This window comes from Camellia sinensis, chromosome 7 (assembly GCF_055761805.1).
Source record: "Camellia sinensis isolate YWXY chromosome 7, ASM5576180v1, whole genome shotgun sequence".
Taxonomy (NCBI): Eukaryota; Viridiplantae; Streptophyta; class Magnoliopsida; order Ericales; family Theaceae; genus Camellia; species Camellia sinensis.
The window spans coordinates 113,953,354-113,978,775 of record NC_138967.1 but is presented as its reverse complement, the minus strand read 5'-3'; the positions used below and the strand labels follow the sequence as shown (position 1 = coordinate 113,978,775).

The window sequence follows — 25,422 nt, the reverse complement described above, 5'->3', positions numbered from 1 at the left end:
GACAATTCTTTCATACATTACGGCAAGGCAAGGCTTTTGAATGGACCACCGAATGCGAAGTTGCTTTCAACGACCTCAAGACCTACCTCCGCTCAATACCACTCTTGACAACACCTGCTGCTGGTGACCTGCTCATTTTGTATCTGGCAATTTCCGACAGGGCCGTTAGTGCCGTACTGATAAAGGAAGAGCTGGGGGAGCAGCGGCCAGTGTATTATGTGAGCAAGGCAATGGTTGACGCCGAAACACGCTACCTTCTGCTGGAAAAACTTGTCCTAGCCCTAGTTATGGCAGTAAGAAAACTGATGCATTACTTCCAGGGACATAGCATTGGGGTGTGTAGCACGCGCCCGCGGAGGGGGACCTCGCTGCTGCTACAGTTCGGACTCGCGATTTTTGTTGTCGCGGTTTTTAATCTGAACCAAAGAGTCCAAATCTGGCAAATCGTTTTGAGAAACAGATTTTTGAAAAAGTAGTGCCAAACATGGACTGCTTTGCCAGATACAGAGTCGCCACCTAAATATTTTTAAAATGGGGAAATTTAGGAAACCCTGACTCGGTGCCGAAGGCCACATGTCCGTCATCACCGGAGTTGTCTCGGCTCGGGAGCTTGGGTACGATCGGGGAAGGTCAGCTATGAGCACCCCCTCTCTCCCGGTCCGAAGACCGGCCTCTACTAACCATGATATCCGATTTTGAAAACAATATGTGTTCTTATTCCAATTATTAGCCTAGAATTACTATGTTATGAGCGCAGCAAACAAGTATAGACTAGATTGCCTAATTTGGAAAGAAACATTGCATATCCGTTTGTTTTGAAAATGCTTTGGAATTTGCTACTCGCAAGTAGGCTAAAACACGGATTTCAATGAGTTTTTCCAACTCAAACAATCCAACCTTCACCCACAGGCATTTCAAAACATTTTATCACATAAGCATCTAGCCACATGGCAAACATACTGTCATGTTAACATTCACACGCATGCGAGATGCTAAAGCGAAAATACTTACATTGTACTCCGTGCCAAAACAGTAAACTAGTTAGCAAAACATGCGTGCCCTAGTTCATGTTAAATTGCCTAATGCAACACATACAGGATGCAATTAGATAGGCTCGGCTAACCTAAGCATGGCATATGAAATGCGATCAACTATCACATATTCAATTTTTGAATTGAAGTACAAATGCAGTTAGCGTGATGTACCGAGCCTAATGCATGCAGTACAAATGCATGGACGCACACATGCATAGCATAAGGTATGCTAAATTAAACATGCCCTAATCTACCATCATAAGTAGGTAAATAAAAGGGAAGAAAGACGTGAGGTTGGAAGACATACACACACTCACGCACACTTATTACAGATTTACCCTCACTCGGAGGGACCAAATAAATATTACAAATTAATTAACTACGCAAGCTAATTAATAATTACAAATTGCCTAATCAACTAAGCAAATGAACTAAAACTAAGAAAACAGGAAAGACGCCTCGGGAAACGCGCCTCCATGCATAGGCTGCCTCTGTTTTCCTTCCTTCACTCCTCTGGAGGCTGTCAAAACCTCAGGACTGCATCCCTGGACACTGGGGAGTGCCACCGGCTGAGTGGAATTACCACCGGCAGTGGTGTGTGGCCATCGGCACAAAATGAAGCTGTCGGCAGAGGAATTGTTGCCGGTCGGCACCTTACACTGCCGGTCGGCAGAGTGTTCCTACAGAATCTGCAAATGACAGCAACAGAGGGCAAGGCAAAGCATGGCAGCATAATTCAAGGCATATATGCACCAACCATGTCCCTTATCATGTTTGTGACTCAAAGGGGCATGTGTCTCGATCCTCGGACCACTAATTACGCATTTCCATGCATGATGGCCCAAGGGATCAAGTATGCAACTTTCATGTCAAATGAAATGCAAACCGAATCAAATCAAACAAGGCCCAATTCCTATCATCAAGTCAAGGAACAAGGCATGCATGCAAGATGCAATGCAACCTAGGCATGCAAGCTAAGGATGCAACATGGCATGACAACAAACTTATGCAAGCATACAAGCAAACATGGGACCATGCAAATGGATATAAAGATGGACTTATACAAGACTTGGGCAGCTCTAATAAGGCCCAAAACAGTAGCCAAAATGCCCAAAAATGGAGGCTAAACACACATGCACACATACACATGTTATGGTCCAAACCTCAATCATTAAGCAAGCAACATTCAAGCACACTCGCAAAGGGATTTCATGGACAATTAGCATGCAACATGGGCTCTAAAAATGCATGTTAGGATGGTGCCAAACCAAGCAACAAAATCAAGCCAAACATGCAACAAATAGTCCAAGTGTTCAAAGCAAACCAATGGGGCATTGAACTACACTTAGTAAGACCAAACATGGCATGGACTAAATGACTAAAAACAGAATTTTAGCACATAACATAAGGCCCAAAAGACCACTTAGATGGCATCTAAATGGCTCAAAAACAAAGGCGTGCACAAATGGTCAAAACATGGAGCATGCAACACATGCTTCCAAAGCATCAAAGGGGCATGTAAGGCAATCAAGCAAGCATGAAAATGGGACTGAAATAGCTTATAGGGTGGCCCCAAATCACCAAAACAATGCAAAGATGCCATGCTATACATTCATATGCTCAAGGCCAACAAGCCTAAATACAAAGGAGCTATATGATGCATGCCAAATTCGACCCAAACAACCTAGGATAGACCTAGAACATGGCAAAACATGCACAAAATCTTCACAAGACTAAGCCTAAAACATGCTCCAACAAAGGCTAACAACCTAAGACATGTTAAGGCATAACAAGGCATTACAAGGCAACTATGCTAAGCATGCATGGAGTACCAAAACCAATTTAAAATCATGTTATATTATGGATATATAAGCATGAAAAACAGCCTAAACATGCTCAACACACACTCAAGCATAGGCTCCCTTTAGAGACCAAAACATGCCCTTTTCAAGGACAACAAGGAGAGGGGGTGGCCCTCTCCTTTTTGGGACTTCAAGGCATCATCTTCACCCCTGAAATCCCTCAAGATTTTAGTGGTGAAGAGACCCCAACACCAAAATCCCGGAGCTAGCACAAAAGGGCACAAAATGAGGCCTTTTAAGGCCTAAGGGTGTTCAAACTTACCCAAACCACAAAACACTCTTAACAAACAATCAAGAGGACTAAAAAACAGAACTTTTTTGTGTTATACACTAAGCTCAAAAACGAATTTAAGATATGTATAAACAAGGTGCAAAAATGGGGAATAAAGGTGTTAGTTTCTTACTCTTGATGACCCCTTCACAAATGGTGCTCCAATGGCCTTCCTTAGCTTGGATCTAACACCAAAACTTCAAAACTAGTCCCTTAGAATCTCAGTTCCAAGAGGAAGGTGAAACACTAGGTGTTTGTGTGCAATAGTAAGACACAAAACACCTAGAGCACAAAAGAGAGGGAAAGAGATATAGGATGTGTATCTAACTCAAACCCTAAAACCAGAGCTTAACAATGGCTGTCTAGCTCTCAAAAATATCTTAAGTCTCTAACCTCTCAAGCCAAGAGACCTCTCTCTCTCTATATGGCACTTCTTGTCTTGTAAAGCTTACAAGACAAGCTTCACAAGAGGGAGATCCCTCCATACACGTGTATGGAGGGGAGCAAAAGCAAGACAGCTGTCTTAAAATATCTGCAAAAGCAGATGCACAGTAATCGACCGGCCAAAAATGCCATCTTGGCCAAAAAGAGTGCCGGCCGGCACTAAAAAGTGCTAACCGGCAACAAATAGTGCCGGCCGGCAATATACATTGCCGGTAGCAGCAAAAACCAGCCGGTGGCCTCTAGCCACTGCCGGTGATGGGTAGGAATGGTCCACAAGCCCTACCCTGCCCTTCCAAGGCAAAACACAAGTGTTTGGTGCAAAACCAGACACTAAACGGTCAAGTTCGGAGATCCTGAGGCAAGGCGCGCGAGCCGAGACCTCCGGGAACTCCAAACGAACACAAACATGGATAATCACCGAGTGTTCAAACGGTGACGTCCAAGTCTTGAGGACGGTCAAAAATGGGGTGTCTACAGGGTGCTAATAGATTATCTTCTCCGATCAGTATTACGAAGTGCAGAAGCATCAGGACGTGTTTCAAAGTGGGCACTTGAACTCGGCCAATACAACATTCAGTTCTTACTTAGAACCTTAATCAAGGGACAAGTGCTTGCCGACTTTGTTGTCGAATTCACTGGGGGTCTTGCCGATTTTAAGTCCGATGAGATTCGACCGAAGCCGAATTGAAGAATTTATGTTAGGGACATTTGGCAGTTGTACTGTGATGGATCATCCAATCAGCGGGGCACCGGAGCCGGAGTTGTAATCATGGCTCCCGACGGCGCAATAATTGAGCAGGCCGTCAAGCTCGGCTTCGAAGCATCAAATAATGAGGCCGAATACGAAGCCCTACTAGCCGGTTTGTGGAATGCACATCTTCTGGGTGCTCGGTGTTTTCTTGTATTTTACGATTCAAAACTGGTGATCAATCAGCTCAAGGGGGTGTACGCGGCAAGAAACGATCGTATGACAGCTTACATGAAAATGGCCAACTCCTTGCTTGCAAAATTTGACAATCATGAATTGAACCAGATAACACGTGATCAGAAAACACATGTAGATGCCCTTACTTGCCTAGCCTCCGCCATTAATTCATAGATTAAACGGACTATCGAAGTAGGTTTTATCCCAGAACCGAGCATCGGCCCTTCGGAGGAAGTGCAGGTCAATGTTATAGAATTTGAACCGAGTTAGATGGATCTCATTGCTGTATTTCTGTCTTTCGAATAGCTCCCAGAGGACAAGAAAGAAGCGCACAAGCTGCGAAACAAAGCCCCACGATACTACTTGAATCTGCAAGGAAGGCTTTATAAAAAATCCCTCTCTGGTCCATATTTGGAATGTGTGCACCCTGACAAAGTCGAAGAGCTTCTTGCTAAAATACATGAGGGCAATTGTGGTGCCCATTCTGGCGGACGCTCTATGGCCCATAGAGCTATACCACAAGGGTATTATTGGCCGACAATGAGATCTGATGCTGAATGCTATGTGAAAAAATGTGAACAGTGCCAGAAGTTCTCCCCATTAACCCATCTTCCTGCTGAAGAGTTGAGCTCTATCACCAGCCCGTGGTCGTTTGTCCAGTGGCGGCTTGATATCATAGGACCGTTGCCGAGGGCCTCAGGGAACAAACGATATTTGATCGTTGCCACAGACTACTTTACAAAATGGGTCGAAGCGAAGGCATTAACGCACATTCGAGATTCTGATGTCAAGCGCTTTGTGTGGAGAAATATCATAATGCGATTCGGTATTCCAAGAGCCCTTATCTCAGACAACGGCACCCAGTTTGATTGTGGCGTCCACCGAGAACTGTGCAGCAAATATCGTATCCGACCTTACTTTTCTACGCCGGCTTACCCACAAAGCAATGGTCAAGCCGAAGCCTCTAATAAATCCATCTTGGACGGCATCAAGAAGAGGCTGGAGAAAGCTAAAGGCAAATGGGTCGAAGAATTGCCGAGTGTACTGTGGGCTCATTGAACTACGCCGAGGCAATTTACTGGAGAAACGCCGTTCGCTCTGTGCTTTGGAACCCAGGCGATCATACCCTTAGAGATCGGCCACCCAACCCTGAAATCTCAAGTTTTTAATATGGGCCGAAACGACATGATGCTGGCACCGGATTTGATTCTAATCGAAGAACGAAGAGACCGTGCCCTTGCGTCGATGGCGCGGTACCAACTGCAGCTTGCCAAGTCATATAATCAACATGTTCAGCTGCGCCGCTACACACCAGGAGAGTTGGTCCTGAAGAAGGTACTTCCAGCTGCCACGAAACCGGCTGATGGAAAATTGGGTCCTAACTGGAACGACCCCTATCAAATTGATTCGATCGCAGGAGTAGGGGTATATAGACTCAAAGACATGTCAGGGAGGAGTCTGCCACGGCCTTGGAATTCCACATATTTACGTAAATTTTATCATTGACCCGACTTGTGGGGCATGACACTTGTTCTGAACGGTTCGCCATGTACATCTCAATTTCTGTAATACAAAGATCGCTACTTACTCACTTCAAAATCGAGTTCAAGGGTGTTCTAATAAAAGCCTCTGGATTCGGAGCGCCCTTCGTGGATATCACGATTGGCCAAATAAAGTCTCCGGATTCGGAGCCCCATCGGTGCACAACGTCTTTGGGCCGATAAAAGCCTCCGGATTCGGAGCGCCCTTCGTGGATATCACGATTGACCAAATAAGTCTCCGGATTCAGAGCCCCATCGACGCACGATGTTCTTGGGCCAATAAAAGTCTCTGGATTCGGAGCGCCCTTCGTAGATATCACAATTGGCCAAATAAGTCTCCGGATTCGGAGCCCCATCGGCGCACGACGTCCTTGGGCCGATTAAAGCCTCCGAATTCGGAGCGCCCTTCGTGGATATCACGATTGGCCAAATAAGTCTCCGGATTCGGAGCGCCCTTCGTGGATATCACAATTGGCCAAAATAAGTCTCCAGATTCAGAACCCCATCGGCGCATGACGTCCTTGGGTCGATTAAGCCTCCGGATTCGGAGCCCTATCGGCTAAATAATCCGTCGGATTCAGAGCGTCCTTCGTGGATTTTCGGGCTATGCGTAACATAATGATGCCAATTGAATACTTAATGTAGAATCCTCTCATTTCGAGCTGGCAAAACCCTTTTATACTTCGAAACATATAAACATTCAGAATGATGTTTATACAATAAAACACATGCAAACACGTGTGTGCCGAATGAAAGTCATAATGAAAGTTATGAAAGTTACAATAAAACACATGTAAACACATACAAACATTTTATTCAATCAGGCGATGATTACATAGTTTTGAACGTGATCTACGTTTAAGCATTACAATGAATATTTTTATACGGCGTCGCCCTCATCTTCACTCTGCTCAACCTCAAAGGCGGAAAACGGAAAATGCTTTCGTCGGTAGAGTGGCGATGTCGAATCAATGCCTGACGCTCGGAGAACTTCCGCGGCTTGAGATGCCTTGATCCAACCGTGCTTAAAACCGCGATTTTCACATCGGCAAACCTCTTCGGCGAGTTTCTCCATGGTTTTCTGAATTCCAATCTTTCGACCGTCATGAAAACCTTTTTCATAGGCCGCGGCCCTCGCAGTCCCAATCGTGAACATACTAGCCGTGTTTCGATCGGCAATAGCATCACTTATCAGCCTTTGAGTCACCCTCTCTTCCATAACCGGATTGGGTTGGCTAGCTGATTAAGACTCGGCAGACCTGATTTTTCTTAGCTCACGCTCGGCTTTCTCCGCACGAGCTTCTAACTTCCGGATGCGTTCATCTCTTTGCTCTATATCACGCCGAGTGGCGCGGAGACGCATGCCGCTTTCATAAGCTGTGTACAGCCCCTTCACCGCCCCGTGAACGCCTTCGCGAAACACTTCGAAGTCTTGTTGACTTACCATCGACTGCTGGACTTCGGGTGAAAAAATCTATCGGGCGAACTCGACTACCACGTTTGGATCTCGAACGATCGAGTCCGCCTCTGTCATTGGTCTATTCCCCACGAAGGCCGCAAAACTCAATGGGCACAGAATCGCGTCAGATTCCCTTCCAAAACTGGGTTGAGGAGCTTTGCCCTAAGGCTGATTATCCCTTCTGGGCGACCTACTTCGACGACGAGAAGATTGGTGTCTCTCTTGATCCCTCGAAGTCCTACTCCCCGTGCGTGACGGATCACCACTTCGATTCATGGCTCCTCCCAGATCAGCTAGAGTCTTCGCTTTGCCTCTGCTGTTGAAGAAAAGTCTTTGTGACATTCGTACTTGTTTAATCTTCCTGAAAGGGCTGGACTGAGTTGCTGACTGAGCATATAAATAGGACCCTTGTTCACAAAGTATACGCCCATTTATTCCCTACGTGGACAGCACCTCCAAGGCAATCTCATTAATATTGAAATATTAACAGCCCGGCGCCGACTGAGTCATATACCCCGATCGCCCCGTCAGCCGCTGTTATTCGGCATTTAGTGTTCGTGAATCTAGTCGGCTTGAGTGCCCCAGCCATTCCACGAATCGATTCATCAATACAAGATTGATACGTTTAATGTTCTTAAGTACAAGATTCATAACGTGTTATTCGGCGTTTAATATTCGTGAATCAGCTAGGGCAAGGGCAGATTCATCAATCTATTCGGCTTGAGTGCCCCAGCCGTTCTACGAATCGATTCATCAGTACAAAATTCATAAGTTCGTGTTATTTTGCACCTCATGAATTCATTTTGTTGATTAAATCTGATCCATAAATTTAATCGGTTTCTAAGTTTGTCGTCTCACGTAATCATGACATTTTGTTCTAATTGCTGATTCTCCTAATTATGTACTTATACAACAAACAATATAAGCAGTAACTTGAGTACAATATTAAATTTTCATTTATAAATTGGGCGCTAGCAGCGGACATTTTACATATGAAAATCAAAAAATGATGAAAATCTACTAGACAAAAACATACATTGAAATTGAAAATATTTAATAAAACTAGTGTCTCCCAAATCAATCCTCGGAATCAGGCTCAAGTGGCTCAATGCCCACTTGCTCGTATGGAATTGGCATGGCTAATGTAATTCCAGGGGCAGCAAGGGCTTTGAGCCACCCATGTTTGAATCCCCGATTCTCAAATTTAGGGACTTCTTCTACATAGTCCTTAAGAGCAGCGCTTTTTCCAGCCTTGAGCGCCGCAGAAGCCTCAGAGTCGGCTTTTTCCTTGGCCTTCCTCAACTCTTCCAACTCAGCCTCCACGTAAGCAAGCGCCTCTTTGGCTAACTTGAGTGATTCCTCGCTCGCGTTTGCCCTCTCCTCGGCATCGGATCTGAGCCGGTCAGCAGTCTGAACCATCTCCTTCTCAACTTCGGCTCGAGCACTTTCCATTGCGGCTCTCATCACCTCAAACTTGGCCCTGCTTCTCTCACCTTCAGCTTTCGACTTTAGGCGGCCAATTCTTTCAATGGCTTCGTGCTGGCGGCGGCCTAGTTCGGCTATCCTTCCAATCGTCTGCAAAACAAGGAGTCAAGATCATCACAAACCAAGAAATATCGTATGCAAACCAAACCAAACAAGGAGTAAAAAAGATCAAGTCACATACCAGAAGGGCCGACTGGGCAGCTAACGCTATAGCTACCAAATCCGGCTCTGCTCGAAAGGTGGCCTTGTCAGCCGGCAACGAAGTTGAGGCGGCCAAGCTCAACACTACAGCTGGATCCTTCAAGGCAGACACGTCAGAGGAGATCGGCATGTTTTTGATCTTCGGTTGAATAACGAAAGGAACAACCACATCCGATTCCTCTAGACGAGGCCGTTTGTCAGCAAGGCTCTCTTCTGAGCTGGCCTCTCCCTCGGCGGTACGTTTTTCGCCCCGCTCTTCTTGAATTGGCGTTTCTTTTGGGATCTGCTGTTCGGCCACCTTATCCGACTCGGCCAAAGCAACTTGAGCCGTCTCTTTTACCATAACAGGTTATGAAGATTCAATTGGGGCAGGCCCAGAATGGCTGGCCTCGGTTTTCCGTCGCGCGGCTATGCATTCGGTATTTCTCTTTCGCGCCATCTGCGTTAGATTTTCCGCAGCCATGCCTTCAGAAAAATCGCCGGGTAGATCTCCCGAATCTGTAAAAATATCTTCGAAAGAAAACTCCGCCCGACCCGAAGTGGACGGTGAGTCAGGCTGGTTAAGACTGGCTGCCTCAAACGCCGAGTTTAGAGCCTCTTTGACCTCTTCAACCTCTGCAGCAAACTCTCTCGTTGGTTCGGCAACTACCTCGACCACCGTCTCTGCGTCTTGCTCCGAATCAGAAGCTTTGAAACCAATTTGTCTGAAGGTCTTGAAGTTGGGGAAGATAAGAGCCGTAAGGTGGTGTTCGCAGGATGGGATCGGGATGTTGTCCGAAGCCGAGAACGTAGTATAAGTAGGCTCGTACCGTAGAAGTATATCGGCGGCTCTCCCTTGCTTTTGTACGTTTGGACGGCCAAAATACTTGAGTGCAGTCTTAATCTCCGCAAGGATTGCGTCGTCAGCCGAAGTCTGAATCTTCTTCAACTTACTGCCTTCAAAAATGAAGGATTAGACTTGAAGAGAAAGTCGAGTAAAAGAAAGATCAACAAACATAAGGAGTTATTCGGCCACCTGGTTCACCCCTCTTTCTGGGAATAGGGTCTAGGCGATCTTCGCCCTCGCTGAATTCTCAGTTGCCGCGGACATTGTCCATGACATCGTCAACTAGTTTGCCAGAACTGGCAAGCATGGTTACCAAGTGATGGTCGGTGTCCTTGGCCCTGAGAAAGTAGCGCCCGAGCCGACCGGAGGATTTGGCCAGAGTGTAGCAGTGCCGAATAGCCGGAATGTCGAGGTTGATCCTAAGGCGCCGGTTCAGTTCTACGATTCCCATTATGATTCGAAAGAAATTAGACCCCAATGGCGGAGGACGGCCCTAAGAAATGGATGCAAGGGAAAGCGAACCCCGCCCTCCGTAATGGATAGAAGAGAAAAGATGATGGTATTTTGGTCATCCCTCTCCATATCAAGGGTATTGTCTGTCACTAGAGATATATGGACATCATCAGGGATAGAGAAATGTCTCCGGAACCCAGAGATACGACTCTCAGAAAGGAAGTCTTTCAAATGCTTAGCTATTCTAGTAAAGATTCGGGTATTCTAAATAAAAAATGAACACAGAAAATAGGATTACAAAGAGGAGAAAAAAACTTACGAGAGGCAAAGGAGACACGGAGAGACGGGAATAAGTTGCAGAAGACGCGAGGTAGAGGAGGAATTCCGACTGGCAATCCAGGAGGCCCTAATATTCAAAAAGTATGCATTCGAAGAGACTAGAGTTTCAAATCGAAATAAATACAAAAGATGCACGAATGAGGCGGGAACGTATAATGATGACCGAAATGCCTGTGTTCTGACATACACGTTGGGATAGGTGAAGCCGCCTAATTTATGTTTCTATTGACTTTTCAAATTCGAAACCAAACACACCAATTAACTGCCGTTAATGGGGAGTTTGGGGGGCAATTGTGGGAGCCGAAAAAAGGGCAGAGTCAGAAGCGTACGCTTCGAAGGATGGACATTTGTTCAGCTCTAACTTGCACGATTAGGAGGCTGACTACAATTAACAAGCCGAGTAACTATGGGGCCAAATAAATAAGCAGTCTGAGAGCGGAAAGTGGACCAGGCCCCGAGGCCCTGGAAACGAGTGTAAATAGAGGAACAACAGTCAAAGAAAGGTATGTGAGAATTATTGTGCTCAACTTAGAATACAAGTAACCCTGAGTGCTGAAACTAACTTGCCCATCGGAGTGGTAATTCCGGCACCCCCGACCGGAGTTTTTATTCCTTTTCAGGTGACTTTCAGAGGATCACTAGCGTTCCCCAGGATGAGAAGAGTATTTCCAAACCACTTCTCCACAGTTAATATCGCGGTTTTGGGGGTTGCCAGTGACACCAAATGTGATGTTGTGTATATACGTAATATGACAGATGCATGGTGTTTTAGTTAATGTTTGTATAATTGGTTGAGTCTCGTGTAATGTTAATATTTTCACGAGTGTGGGGGTTACCAGTGATTGCAAATGTGATATTATGCATGTAAATAATGTAACCGACGCATTATTTTTATTTAATGTCGTTATGATTTTTTGGATCTCTTGTAATGTTAGTATTGTTGGGAGCTAGTGGGAGGATAACATCAATAACGTAACACCAAGTAGGTATTATCAACAATCCACACAATCACTCCACGAAATCTCTAAAAAAATGTTAAATCATACCTTACCCACGTACACTCAAATTCCAAAAAAACATCAAAACCAAATCTCAAATAAAGGTAAACAAGTAAACTCTAATATTACTAAATCAAATCAATAATACATACTACAAATAAAAAGGGCTAATTGGTTTATAAAAAAAAATATGTAGGACTAAATGGACTAACATTTTCCCAAATGAGATTTATGAGTAATTTTTTCCTAATTTGAACAATAAAAATCAAAGTAAATTTAAGCCAAATTACAAAAATGTAAAAATATAATTTATCTTAAAATTAATTGATGCAGCCTATTTATTTAAAAAAAAAACTTATTTAAAATCAATTATGCGAGTCACATATATGTTATAAAAAATAAAAAATAAAAATAAAAAAAGAAGAGGAAAATTTCAATGGTTTGACAGCGTTATTCATTGCTTGACAAATAAGCCCTTATATTGAGGGTGTTTATTTGGATTTTTCTGACTCAACTTATAATTTTTGCCTTTTGAAAAGTTATTTTAAATAGTTTCTGATTTTAACAATTTATTTTAAGTTAAAAAAGTTGATTCTGAGAAGCTGTTCATCCTTTGCTTCTGATTATTAGCTTCTACTGTGGACATTTTAATTTACGGTTATACACTTAGATTTTTTTTATTTTTTATTTTTTTAAAAATAGAAAAAGACCTAAATAGACTATAAAATATTATTATTATTTTTTATGAGAAATGTAGATAAATAGTGAATAAAAAAAAATAAAAATTAATTAAAAAAGTTACTTCACAGCTTATTTAATAAACATTAATCAGCAACTTAAATTTATAATCTAACAGCTACACCAAATAAATTAATAAATTTTAATTAAAATTATAAACTATAATCTGGTAAACTATAATTTATTCTCTATTTTAACAGCTATAGCAAACGAAGCATTAGATCGGAGCGTCCACAGGAGGAGCCCTTTGGCATCCGACGGCGAAGGCTTAATTTCTTCCCAACGGTCATAGAAATCAAAATACATAAATTTCCCGAATTAAACCATCTGTGTGCCTTTCCTTGCCTCTAATTGTTCTGAACCCTCCAAAAATCCAAGAACACAACGCAAATCCTCTCTATATATATCTATTAGTGGGTGGCACACACGATGTGTGTGTAATTTAAATAAGTAAGAATAAAAAAAAATAATAATAAAATTAATATTATAATGTGTACTTAGCTTAAGTAATATGAGTCCTCGTACTTAAACTCATAGTCATGGGTTCAAGCCTTGCCCCATCTCTTTGTTTAATTTTTTTTAAAAAAATAAAAAATATTTTTTTAAAAAATAAAAAATACTACCACATGACATGAAAAGAGTAAAACTTCAGGACACTAAAGTTCCTGTTCACTTTATAATAGTATAGACATCTCGAAAATTTCCGTACCCATTACAGAAGAACGAGTATTCTTCAATACCCAGAAGCCACGCATCAGATCTTCAGATATGGAACAATTCTGCATTCGACAGTGGCGAGTCTGAAGACAGCAACAATATCTTCTTGGTCTCCAATAAAACCCATTCTTGTGAATCGATCGGAGTCTCTTGATTCGCTTTCAAGTAAAGAAAATCAAAGTCCTGTGCATTTCTCTGTTAAGCCACTTCGCCAGAATGGTGTTGTTGGGAACTCATAGGGAAGCCAAAAAAGCTTCTTCTAAAACAAGGTCAAGTTGAGAAGGCTATTTCGAGGAATGGAAGTGAAGAAGAGGTTCGCGATGAAAGGAAGATCGATGTGGAGATTGAAGAGATTCAGATGGAAATCGGTCTATTGTCCTCAAGTCTAGAAAACCTTTGGCTTGAAAAGGCTGAGCAGAAACTAAAATCGCTAGAAAGGCGAAGAAGCGGCGTAAAGGTAGTGCCTTCCAAGTTCATGGGGCAGCAACAGAGTGTTGAAAATGCAAATAGTGCGAACAAGATTGAAGAACAATCATCAATGAGTTCTAGATCAAAATTCCAAAGGAGGGGTTTTAGTTTAGGGCCAGAGGAGATTGAGATCAAGTCGCGACAATTGGGTAAGCAAGAAATCATCACCCCTGTTCAGTCCACACATAATCGAAGAAAATCGTGCTTTTGGAAGCTACAAGACATTGATGAAGAGACGGCGGAGAAAGAAAGGAGAAATAGTTTCAGTGTTAGTCCCAAATCAAGGAAGACCATATCTAGAACACAAGCAGTTACAATCACGGGATCGAAGAGAAACGTAAAGAAAGAAGATGGGGTTCTTTCGATAATTCAAGCCAAAGAAACTGTTCAAAGAGGGAGAGAAGTCAGTGCCTGCCAAGAAGCCATTGAAGCTTGGCAGCATTGTGGCGAGCCGTTACAATCAAGATACAGTTCAATCTACTAGGAATTCAGCAATGAGAAAGTGGTCATTACCAGAAAATGGAAAATCACGCGGGTTTCTATTGGAAGTAGGAGGGAATCAAGGTACTGAGAGTCGGGTGAAGAAACGGTGGGAAATTTCGAGTGAGATAGTGGTTCACAGAAACTTGGTAGATGATAACTCCCCACAAGAAATTTCTGAAATGCCTGATATGCTTCAATGTCTCAGAACAATTCAGTGCACCAATGATAATAGTCCTAGGGATTCAGCACCACCAGCTAAGAGAGTGGAAGAGTTGATTGCAAGGAAATCATTCTTTGCAATGATGAGGAGGCAGAACAAGAATTTTGTCAGGCCTTGAGTTTTGCAGATGAAGAGAAATAATATATGGGAAGTAAGGTGTTTTCTTCATTTCTCATTCTTCAAGTCTAGTTTTGGAATTTAGGATAATTGGTGCAAGCCATAGTTCATCTAAATTCTAATGGTGGGATAAGTATTTTTTGCTTTCTCTAAATGATAGTGAAGTGTCTAGTTTTGCCCAGGGCTGGCCCTGAGTTTTCGGGGACCTAAGACGAAATAATTTGTCGGGCCTTTTAGATATTCATAAAAATAAAAATGAGGAATTTTTGAAAATAATTATCTAAGTTTGCAATTCGTATTTTTTTTTATATTTTTTTGTATTTGGCAACTTTTTTTTGTTTTTTTTTTATAAAAAAGCACAAATATTATAGGTTTTAAGTGTATTTAAATTAGATGTATCTACAAAATAAATAAATAAAATTGTTTAAAATATTTAAAAAACAACTAAAAACACATAATTGAGCCATAAAAAGATAAGGAAAAAAAATAGGCCCTACATACATATACATATATTTTATATTTTATTTTTTTAATTAGGCTAACAACTAACACTTACAAATATTTTTTAACAGAGCCTTTTATCAATTAGGCCAAATAGCACTTTTGAGGCATTTAAAGTGGCCTAAATTAATTAAACAAAATTAGGCCATTTTGAATTTTTGATATAGTACAAGATAATCAATTTGGGGCCTTTTTTTGGGCCTAATTTTTGGGGCCCTAGGCACAGGCCTCACTGGCCTTAGCCCAAGGCCGGCCCTGGTTTTGCCTCCCTTGTAATTCCATATTGGGATCTATCGTTCTCTTGATTCTATATTGGTTTATTTTATCATTGTCATTGTAGAAATTTATTTAGAAAAATTCACAAAATGCAGTGATGATAGTGCGGCATTCATCTAAATATAGCATTACTGGGATCTTGGGTACGGTTTGTAGTGCATATGAAATGTTTCACGAGTTTGCCTCCATGAAGGTGGCCAAAATTTTCCTAGATATAATTTCTTATCATTTGTATGAGTTGAGAGAGAATTGATTGAGATGGTTTCGTCATATTTAACGGAGACCAATGGAGGCAGTAGTGAAAAGATGCGATGCAGTGACGGTAGATGGAACTGTTAGGTGATCGGGTAGGCCTAGATTAACGTTGGCTAGCATTGTAAATAGAGATATGAATCTACTTAATTTGACTAACGAAATGGCCTTTGATAGAGCCGCGTGGAGAAGAAGAATTCATGTAACTGATCCCATTTGATGGGATTTAAGGCTTGGTTTGGTTTGGTTATTTGTATAAGCATTTTGTTAACTATCATTAATTGGGCGTTGGTTCAGATCCACATAATGTAAAAAAAAATTAGAATTTGAATGCACATCACATATTTTTACATATACTTTTGTACATTTTTCACATATTTTAACACACTTTTGCACATTTACCGACATTAATCACCGTCCATCAGGTAGTGGTTAGCATTTCCCTTACCTTAGAAGATTAGATACGTGCTTAGCAATTTTGAAAGAGATGTATGGAGGAGGACTTGAACCAGATTTGATTGAGAGCTTTTGGCGATCCCGGAATGTCGAGGAATCATTGGGACTCTTTGCTGAGATGAAGCACAATTGGGTCTTCCTAACTAATTGTATATTGTTGAATGTCTTTTTTTTGTATTTGCAGACATTGTTGTATGCTTGGGTCTATTTGTTGGACACAAGACTTTGTGATATTGTCATATTGACTCATTGACTTAATCACATATAGGTGTTAACCTATTTTGTTAGGAAAACAAGAGATTCAATACACCCCAACAACGCAATTTCTATGATGGTGGTAACAATAGGTCATACAACACTGTATTCTCTATAATTTGTTGCAGAAAAAAGCAAGAAAAATAGGCCATATTTTTTAACTTTGGAAACACAGATAAGCTGATGCTGATTAAAAGTGGAAGCCAGTTAGTGTTTGAAACAGGAAAAAGGCCACTGCTTCTGCTACTGAAATTGAAGGGGTGAAAAAAACTAGTGCAAGCACCCAGAAAATAACATTTGGCAACATAACGGAGTTTTATGGTGACATGACAAAACATATATGTTAATCATGATATTTTTTAGTTCCAACCATGACATTGTCAAAATAATTCCCATAAATAGTGAAATTTAAGCACTGATGTGACTAGGAGTATCATATTTTAAGATCTTATTGCTGAGTACCCTAGGAGTGTGCGTAAACGCATACACAAAAAAGACAAAAAGACAAGAGAGAACACAACAATTTTTCATTAATTTCAAAACACTAATGGCAAACCAGAGTGTCATAAGGAAACTTTACTAGTTAAGATGAGAGAAAAGTGAGAGCTCGCAATGAATGATGAGATAAAGTCCCCCCCCCCCCAAAAATATATATATATATATATATATATGTATTGCACAATAAATAGGTTTACCAGTTAAAGAAAAAAGTCATATATTAATTTGATTTTCATTACTATTCAGTCTAACACCTCCCCCGGATAATTCATGCAATACTCAGTTAGCATTCTCTCATGAGAATACTATTAGAATAACATTAAATATTGAACTACATATTTTCTATCTTTGTTAACAAAAGCTAGGTATAGTTTGATAACAAAGCATAACATAATCTAGCATTGGGTAACAAATCTATTATTAAATTGAACTCCCTCATTGTATATTGCTCATGATTTACAATGAAGCCGGCCATCACTTTATTTATTTATTTTTGGTATTGCACCGAATGATCATACTTGGTTAATTAACTTCGCTTTCTGTCTTATTAGTCAGCCCTTTACAACCTTCTCTCAATAAATATGATCATTTTAACAAAGCTAGAACCATAAGAAAGAAAGTCGCCAAGTTTAGGCGAAAACAAATACATTAAACAAACATGGTTAAGGCAAACAAGACAACAACCTTCTTGTTTAACTTGCTTCTGGCCATCTCTATTTTTCTGAGAAAAGTGAAAGCAGAATTTTTGGATGCAAGTTTTGACATTGCATTGCAATATTTAGTGCATTTTATATTTTTTTCAATTTATTTTTTATTTTTAATTAGAGTTATGTTTATTACCTATGTTTCTTCTACTAATATGCTGGTTTGTTATATATGATGGAACAGTTGGGTTTGGACAGCAAGCAGCTCCAAATTGTGACACAGTGTATGGGGTAGAAATTGGTGACACATGCTTCAGTGTTACCCAAAAGTTCAACCTGACTACTGAGTTCTTCACTGAGATAAACCCTAATCTTGTCTGTGATAAGGTTTTTGTGGGTCAATGGCTTTGCATTGTTGGATCTGCAAACTAAGAAGTCAATTGAAGAATCCACATTTTGTCACGCCCCAAGCTCTGTGACAACGCCACACACTCATATAAGTGAGCATGCAAGGCTAAGAATCCAATCACATAACCCATAAAATACAATACTCAAATTAAATCCTTAATTGTCATAATGCCTGAATCCATAAAAATAAATAGTTCTCATATGAAAATGCCCACCAAATCCACTAATTTAATCCACTAACAAAACAATAATCCAAGTACTTAAATCATAGTCCTACTCTCGGCACTCCCACATGTAAAAAAAAGATCCCGCGCAGCTCTACTCTTCAGAATCTGAAAAAAAATAAGGGTAAGCTAGATAGCCCAGTAAATAACCAACCATCACTGCTAGCTGGATCAAGTATACAAAAATAAATAAATAAATCGATAACCAATAAATATAATTTTTTTTCTATAGTTCAATAAATGAACGATTATTTGTAAGGTGGTTTTATAGCTAAAAATAAACAATGTACAATACATTTTAAATGAAAAGCCAACAAGATAATTCAAAGTAATTCGTTGTTCAAATCGATGGTTCGATATTCAGATGGTTCGATGATTTGATTCACAAAACCCAAGTCTTATTGACTACGGTCACATAGCCCGTGACAAGGCCCAGAACCACACATAGGCCGGTGGTAAAGCCCCAAAAGAAACTAGTTTCTGTGCCAATAAATAACCCCCATTGGCTAGGGTCCAAATCATAGTCAGACTAGAGTGATGTTCAAAATTCAAACAATACACAACTTTTAAATAAAACATTCGATATTTTTAGAATAAACGTTTAGTACAATTTTCAGAATAGTTTCACCAAATATTCAAATAATTTTCATAATAATATTCGATGTTATTTTATACTTGACCCATATTTTATTTTAAGAGAACAGGAAGGCTATAAATAAATATTTATAATTTTAAACGATTCGATAGGAATAAAAATGAACCAACAGTGATAGAGGGTTACTTACCTTCAAACAGCTAAAATAATATTTTCCAAGCTAATCTCAATTTACCAAGATCCACCTCAATCTCACAAACCTAATAAAATATTACACCGCATAAACAATTATTATGTGCATCCATCCATCTCTTCTTGTAACAGCAATAGAATAAATTAACCCAATAGTCTATTAGGAACTCCCACAATTTAGCATCAAAACAAAGCCATTACGGTTTCGGAAATTCTCAACCCATATTATTCTATTGTTGTTTATATACACGTAACAATTTGTAATTGCTTGTAGTCAATCGTGTATCCCACAAATACACCACCATTAAACTTAACCCATCACATATCAATCTCAAAATATGAACCACCCAAATGGGATGCAAAATACACTCTAAAATTGAGCAAAATTGAGACTCCCAACATAGACTATATCAATATATCTATTTAATCATATATGCCCATAAAATCATCTATCGATATATTAACACTAAAATCATAGATAGGAATACAATAAAATAAATCTTACCTAAGTGATGAATAAAGCAAAACCACCACTCTTATGAATCCTCCCTCTTCCTTGGTTTGGGTTTCTTTTCTTTAATTTTAAACTTTTCCAAACCCTTGCTTGCTGCCTTCACCTTCAACTCTTCCAAACCCTTTCTGCAGCCCAAGCCTCTCTTCTCTTTTTCTTTTCTTTTTTCTTTTACCTTCTCAAACCCTAGCCGCCTATGGAGCAATTCACAGCCTCTGTTTTGTTTGTTCTCCAAGACTTAAAGCCACAATAGGTGGGCTTATTAACCTAATTTCGCAAAGTTACAAAATTACCCATCTAAGTAATAGGAAATATAATGCCATCTCATAACTAATTCTTTGATATTAATAAATGACCCATATAAATTAATTTAATTACTAATCTATCCAATAAAATAATCATATTTAAAACTTGGGTATTACATCCTTCCCTCCTTAAAAGAAATTTCGTCCTCGAAATTTGGCATACCTGTAGTCTCAAAAAGTTGTGGATACTTTTGTCTCATTTCATCCTCAAGTTCCCAAGTAGCTTCTATTTCCGAGTGATTTAAACCGAAACGTAGTGGATGACTCGACGCCTCAAAACCTGCTCCTTCTTATCAACAATTCTTACAGGGTGTTCTTCATAGGTCAAATCCTCTGCAATGGTGCATAATCAATCACATGATTGGGATTCGGTATATACTTCCTCAACATCGAAACATGGAAGACATTATGAACTCTAACTAGTGAAGGTGGTAGGGCAAGTCTGGAAGCTACCTCTCCCATTTGATCTAAAACCTCAAGTGGTCCAATAAATCTAGGACTCAATTTACCATGAACACCAAACCTCATTACTCTTTTCATAGGAGACACCTTAAGGAACATATGGTCTCCAACCCCAAACACCAAATCGCGTCTCCTGTTATCTGCATAACTTTTCTGTCTACTCTGTGCAATGCGAAGTCGCTCTCTAATAAGATTGATCTTGTCCACTATTTGTTGCACAATCTCAGGCCCTAACAACTTCCTTTCGCCCACATCATCCCAATAAATAGGTGATCTACACTTTCGTCCATATAAAGCCTCATATGGTGCCATCTGAATGCTCGCATGATAACTATTATTATAAGAGAATTCCACTAAGGCCAAATGCTCATCCCAAGAACCTCCAAGATCATTAATACAGGCCCTCAACATGTCTTCCAAGGTTTGAATAGTTCTCTCTAACTGTCCATCAGTTTGAGGATGAAAGGCAGTGCTAAAATTCAAACTCGTGCCCAAAGCTATATGCAAACTCCTCCAAAACATAGATACAAATCTGCTATTTCTATCAGACACTATGGTCACCGGAATACCATGCAACTTCACAATCTCCTTGATATACAATTTTGCAAACTTCTCTAAGGAGAACCCTACCTTAAAAACTAGAAAGTGAGCGGATTTGGTCAATCGATCGACGATAACCCAAATAGCATTGTTACCACCTTGGGTCCTAGGCAACCCTGTCACAAAATCCATGGTAATATGTTCCCACTCCCACTCGGGAAATAGGAAGGGGTTGTAACTTACCTGCAGGTCTCTGATGTTCAACTTTCACTTGTTGACATACCAAACATTGAGCAACATACTGAGCAATTTCCCTCTTCATATTATTCTACCAAAAGTTCCTCTTCAAGTCTTTATACATTTTAGTGCTCCCTGGATGTACAGTATACCCTGAACTGTGAGCTTTTCTCGGGATTTCTCTCTTGAGCTCTAAATCATTAGGCACACATAACCTCTCTCCAAATCTCAAGGTTCTATCTTTATGCATACAAAATTCCATCTGTAGCCCTATTTCCATTTCAACCTTAAGTTTTTGCAACTGAGGATCTTTTCCCTGAGCATCTTTAATTCGATCAATCAATGTGGGTTGAACTCAAAGGTTTGCCAACTGCACTCCATGGTTATGCCATTTAATCTTGATATTTAACCTTCGCAAGTCCTCCAAGATATTCTTTTGGTTAGTGATCAAGGTAGCTAAATTACTTGGCGTCTTTCTACTCAAGGCATTGGCCACTGCATTGGCTTTTCCTGGGTGATAATTGATAGTCAAATCATAGTCCTTTAATAGCTCCAACCATCGCCTTTGCCTCATATTCAATTCTTTTTGAGTGAAAATATACTTCAGACTTTTATGATCAGTGAATATCTCACATTTCGCCCCATACAGTTAGTGCCTCCAGATTTTCAATGCAAACACCACTGTAGCCAACTCCGAATCATGCGTAGGATAATCTGCTCATATGGCTTCAACTGCCTAGATACATATTCCACTACCTTATCGTTCTGCATCAGGACACAACCCAAGCCCATCTTCGATGTATCACTATAGATGGTAAAACCTTCATCTCTGGGCAAAACTATAAGTACTAGAGCACACACTAATCGACTCTTTAGATCCTGAAAACTCTTCTCATAATCATCAGACCATTCAAATTTAACCCTTTTTTGTGTTAAACGAGTCAAAGGCATAGAAATTCGGGAAAATCCCTCAATAAACCTTCTATAATATCCTGCTAAACCCAAGAAACTACGAATTTCAGTGACACTAGTAGGCCTATTCCACTCTACCACCGCCTCACTTTCTTGGGGTCAAGAGACACCTCGTCTTTAGATATCACATGACTCAAAAATGATACACTCTCCAGCCAAAATTCACACTTCCTTAATTTAGCAAATAATTTATTCTCCCTTAATAACTACAACACTATTCTCAGATGTTCTTCGTGCTGCTCTTTACTCTTTGAGTACACAAGAATGTCATCAATAAAAACTACCACAAACTGATCTAAGAAGGGTTTAAATACTTTGTTCATTAAATCCATAAAAGTTGCAGGCGTATTGGTCAACCCTAACGACATCACTAAAAATTCATAATACCCATACCTAGTTCGAAAGGCTGTCTTAGGTATATCTTCCACCTTAACCTTCAACTGATGATATCTAGAACGAAGGTCAATCTTAGAAAAGACTTGTGCTCCTTGCAATTGATCAAATAGGTCATTTATCCTAGGCAAAGGATATTTATTTTGAATTGTCACCTTGTTTAACTCTTGATAATCAATGCAAAGGTGAAAACTACCATCCTTCTTTTTCACAAATAAAACGGGCACACCACAAGGAGAAACACTAGACCTAATAAAGCCCTTATCTAGTAACTCTTGTAATTGTTCCTTCAACTCTTGCCCCTGATTTTCTTCGACTGCTTGAGAACCACTACCAATATTAGTCACATTCCTTCACCGATTATGATTACCAGTCCGTCGATTCGTTTAACCCTGGTGTGTATTCCTAGCCATATTTGCCAATGTCTCCTCATGTTTCATTGCAACTTATATGCATCAATAATAAAACCTCATCTTATTCTATTCTCAAGTCCCTATAACATGTAAATAAAATTAATATTATATCAAATTATAAGCGTTCCCAATACTACATCTACCCAATCTCACCACTATTTTATACCAACTTTTAAAATTACAACCTGGCTCTGATACCATAAAATTGTCACGCCCCAAGCTCTGTGACAACGCCACACACTCATATAAGTGAGCATGCAAGGCTAAGAATCCAATCACATAACCCATAAAATAAAATACTCAAATTAAATCCTTAATTGTCATAATGCCTGAATCCATAAAAATAAATAGTTCTCATATGAAAATGCCCACCAAATCCACTAATTTAATCCACTAACAAAACAATAATCCAAGTACTTAAATCATAGTCCTACTCTCGGCACTCCCACATGTAAAAAAAAGATCCCGCGCAGCTCTACTCTTCAGAATCTGAAAAAAAATAAGGGTAAGCTAGATAGCCCAGTAAATAACCAACCATCACTGCTAGCTGGATCAAGTATACAAAAATAAATAAATAAATCGATAACCAATAAATATAATTTTTTTTCTATAGTTCAATAAATGAACGATTATTTGTAAGGTGGTTTTATAGCTAAAAATAAACAATGTACAATACATTTTAAATGAAAAGCCAACAAGATAATTCAAAGTAATTCGTTGTTCAAATCGATGGTTCGATATTCAGATGGTTCGATGATTTGATTCACAAAACCCAAGTCTTATTGACTACGGTCACATAGCCCGTGACAAGGCCCAGAACCACACATAGGCCGGTGGTAAAGCCCCAAAAGAAACTAGTTTCTATGCCAATAAATAACCCCCATTGGCTAGGGTCCAAATCATAGTCAGACTAGAGTGATGTTCAAAATTCAAACAATACACAACTTTTAAATAAAACATTCGATATTTTTAGAATAAACGTTTAGTACAATTTTCAGAATAGTTTCACCAAATATTCAAATAATTTTCATAATAATATTCGATGTTATTTTATACTTGACCCATATTTTATTTTAAGAGAACAGGAAGGCTATAAATAAATATTTATAATTTTAAACGATTCGATAGGAATAAAAATGAACCAACAGTGATAGAGGGTTACTTACCTTCAAACAGCTAAAATAATATTTTCCAAGCTAATCTCAATTTACCAAGATCCACCTCAATCTCACAAACCTAATAAAATATTACACCGCATAAACAATTATTATGTGCATCCATCCATCTCTTCTTGTAACAGCAATAGAATAAATTAACCCAATAGTCTATTAGGAACTCCCACAATTTAGCATCAAAACAAAGCCATTACGGTTTCGGAAATTCTCAACCCATATTATTCTATTGTTGTTTATATACACGTAACAATTTGTAATTGCTTGTAGTCAATCGTGTATCCCACAAATACACCACCATTAAACTTAACCCATCACATATCAATCTCAAAATATGAACCACCCAAATGGGATGCAAAATACACTCTAAAATTGAGCAAAATTGAGACTCCCAACATAGACTATATCAATATATCTATTTAATCATATATGCCCATAAAATCATCTATCGATATATTAACACTAAAATCATAGATAGGAATACAATAAAATAAATCTTACCTAAGTGATGAATAAAGCAAAACCACCACTCTTATGAATCCTCCCTCTTCCTTGGTTTGGGTTTCTTTTCTTTAATTTTAAACTTTTCCAAACCCTTGCTTGCTGCCTTCACCTTCAACTCTTCCAAACCCTTTCTGCAGCCCAAGCCTCTCTTCTCTTTTTCTTTTCTTTTTTCTTTTACCTTCTCAAACCCTAGCCGCCTATGGAGCAATTCACAACCTCTGTTTTGTTTGTTCTCCAAGACTTAAAGCCACAATAGGTGGGCTTATTAACCTAATTTCGCAAAGTTACAAAATTACCCATCTAAGTAATAGGAAATATAATGCCATCTCATAACTAATTCTTTGATATTAATAAATGACCCATATAAATTAATTTAATTACTAATCTATCCAATAAAATAATCATATTTAAAACTTGGGTATTACACATTTCTTAAGGAATGACAAACATGACTGAATAAAGAGAAACAGGGTTGATTCTGGCGTAGAGCATTTGCTTATTTTATTTTATTTCATTTTTATGAATAACAGTTGTGTTTCATGTAATCAATAGCCAATACTTGTGCTATGAAACTTCAAAATAATACTCCCTCAAAGTCATTTCATTCTTGTTAGTTATTCGCTTTTGCTTGGGTTTTGCTGAGTTTTAATCCCATTGGTTCCTCAACCATACTTCTGGTTATTTGTCTAATTGCTGATGTCTTGCTCTGGCTTCTTGCTGCTCCAGAGTTGTGTAGTTTGTTACAGTGGACTGCTTGCTGGTTTTCTTTGTTGGGTCTCTCACCAACCAAGAGGTTGGAGCTTAAACTACCTCCAAACTCTTCTTTATTGATGTAATTTATCGTACTTTGTATGTATTTTTCATCAATAAAGTTTTTTCTTTGCCGATCAAAAAAAAAAAAAAAAAAAAAAGTGGAACTTCAGGCATTAAATGAATTTGGGATGTTTATTTGCACACACACGCACAAAAGTTTATTGATATTGAATTTAATATATTTTAAAACGCATGGGATTCTATGCTATGGGCATTCG

The 25,422-nt window shown here is 39.5% G+C and overlaps 1 protein-coding gene and 2 long non-coding RNA genes across 3 annotated transcripts; 1 reads left to right on the top strand and 2 right to left on the bottom strand.

Moving 5' to 3' along the window:
- Positions 1 to 10,583: 10,583 nt before the first annotated feature.
- Positions 10,584 to 14,245, top strand: LOC145796048 (uncharacterized). Its single transcript, XM_082881025.1, has 3 exons — positions 10,584 to 10,760; positions 13,265 to 13,424; positions 13,533 to 14,245. The coding sequence occupies exons 1-3, from the start codon at positions 10,584 to 10,586 to the stop codon at positions 14,243 to 14,245; spliced, it is 1,050 nt and encodes a 349-aa protein (XP_082737151.1).
- Positions 14,246 to 18,141: 3,896 nt separating this feature from the next.
- On the bottom strand, positions 18,142 to 19,521 carry LOC145794746 (uncharacterized). Its single transcript, XR_014334687.1, has 3 exons — positions 19,388 to 19,521; positions 18,881 to 18,950; positions 18,142 to 18,203 (listed from the first exon to the last, which is right to left on the bottom strand). It is a non-coding gene; the product is annotated as an uncharacterized LOC145794746 (long non-coding RNA).
- Positions 19,522 to 23,142: 3,621 nt separating this feature from the next.
- On the bottom strand, positions 23,143 to 24,621 carry LOC145795272 (uncharacterized). The gene is made up of 3 exons (XR_014335883.1): positions 24,389 to 24,621; positions 23,882 to 23,951; positions 23,143 to 23,204 (listed from the first exon to the last, which is right to left on the bottom strand). It is a non-coding gene; the product is annotated as an uncharacterized LOC145795272 (long non-coding RNA).
- Between the last annotated feature and the right edge of the window lie 801 nt (positions 24,622 to 25,422).

Excerpts from the sequence above, each read along its gene's own strand:
- LOC145796048 (XM_082881025.1), top strand. The coding sequence starts at position 10,584 with ATGGATAGAAGAGAAAAGATGATGGTATTTTGGTCATCCCTCTCCATA. Across the intron at positions 10,761-13,264 it reads CTATTCTAGTAAAGATTCGG|ACATCTCGAAAATTTCCGTA; the intron begins GTATTCTAAATA and ends ATAATAGTATAG. Across the intron at positions 13,425-13,532 it reads CTCCAATAAAACCCATTCTT|GGAAGCCAAAAAAGCTTCTT; the intron begins GTGAATCGATCG and ends GGGAACTCATAG.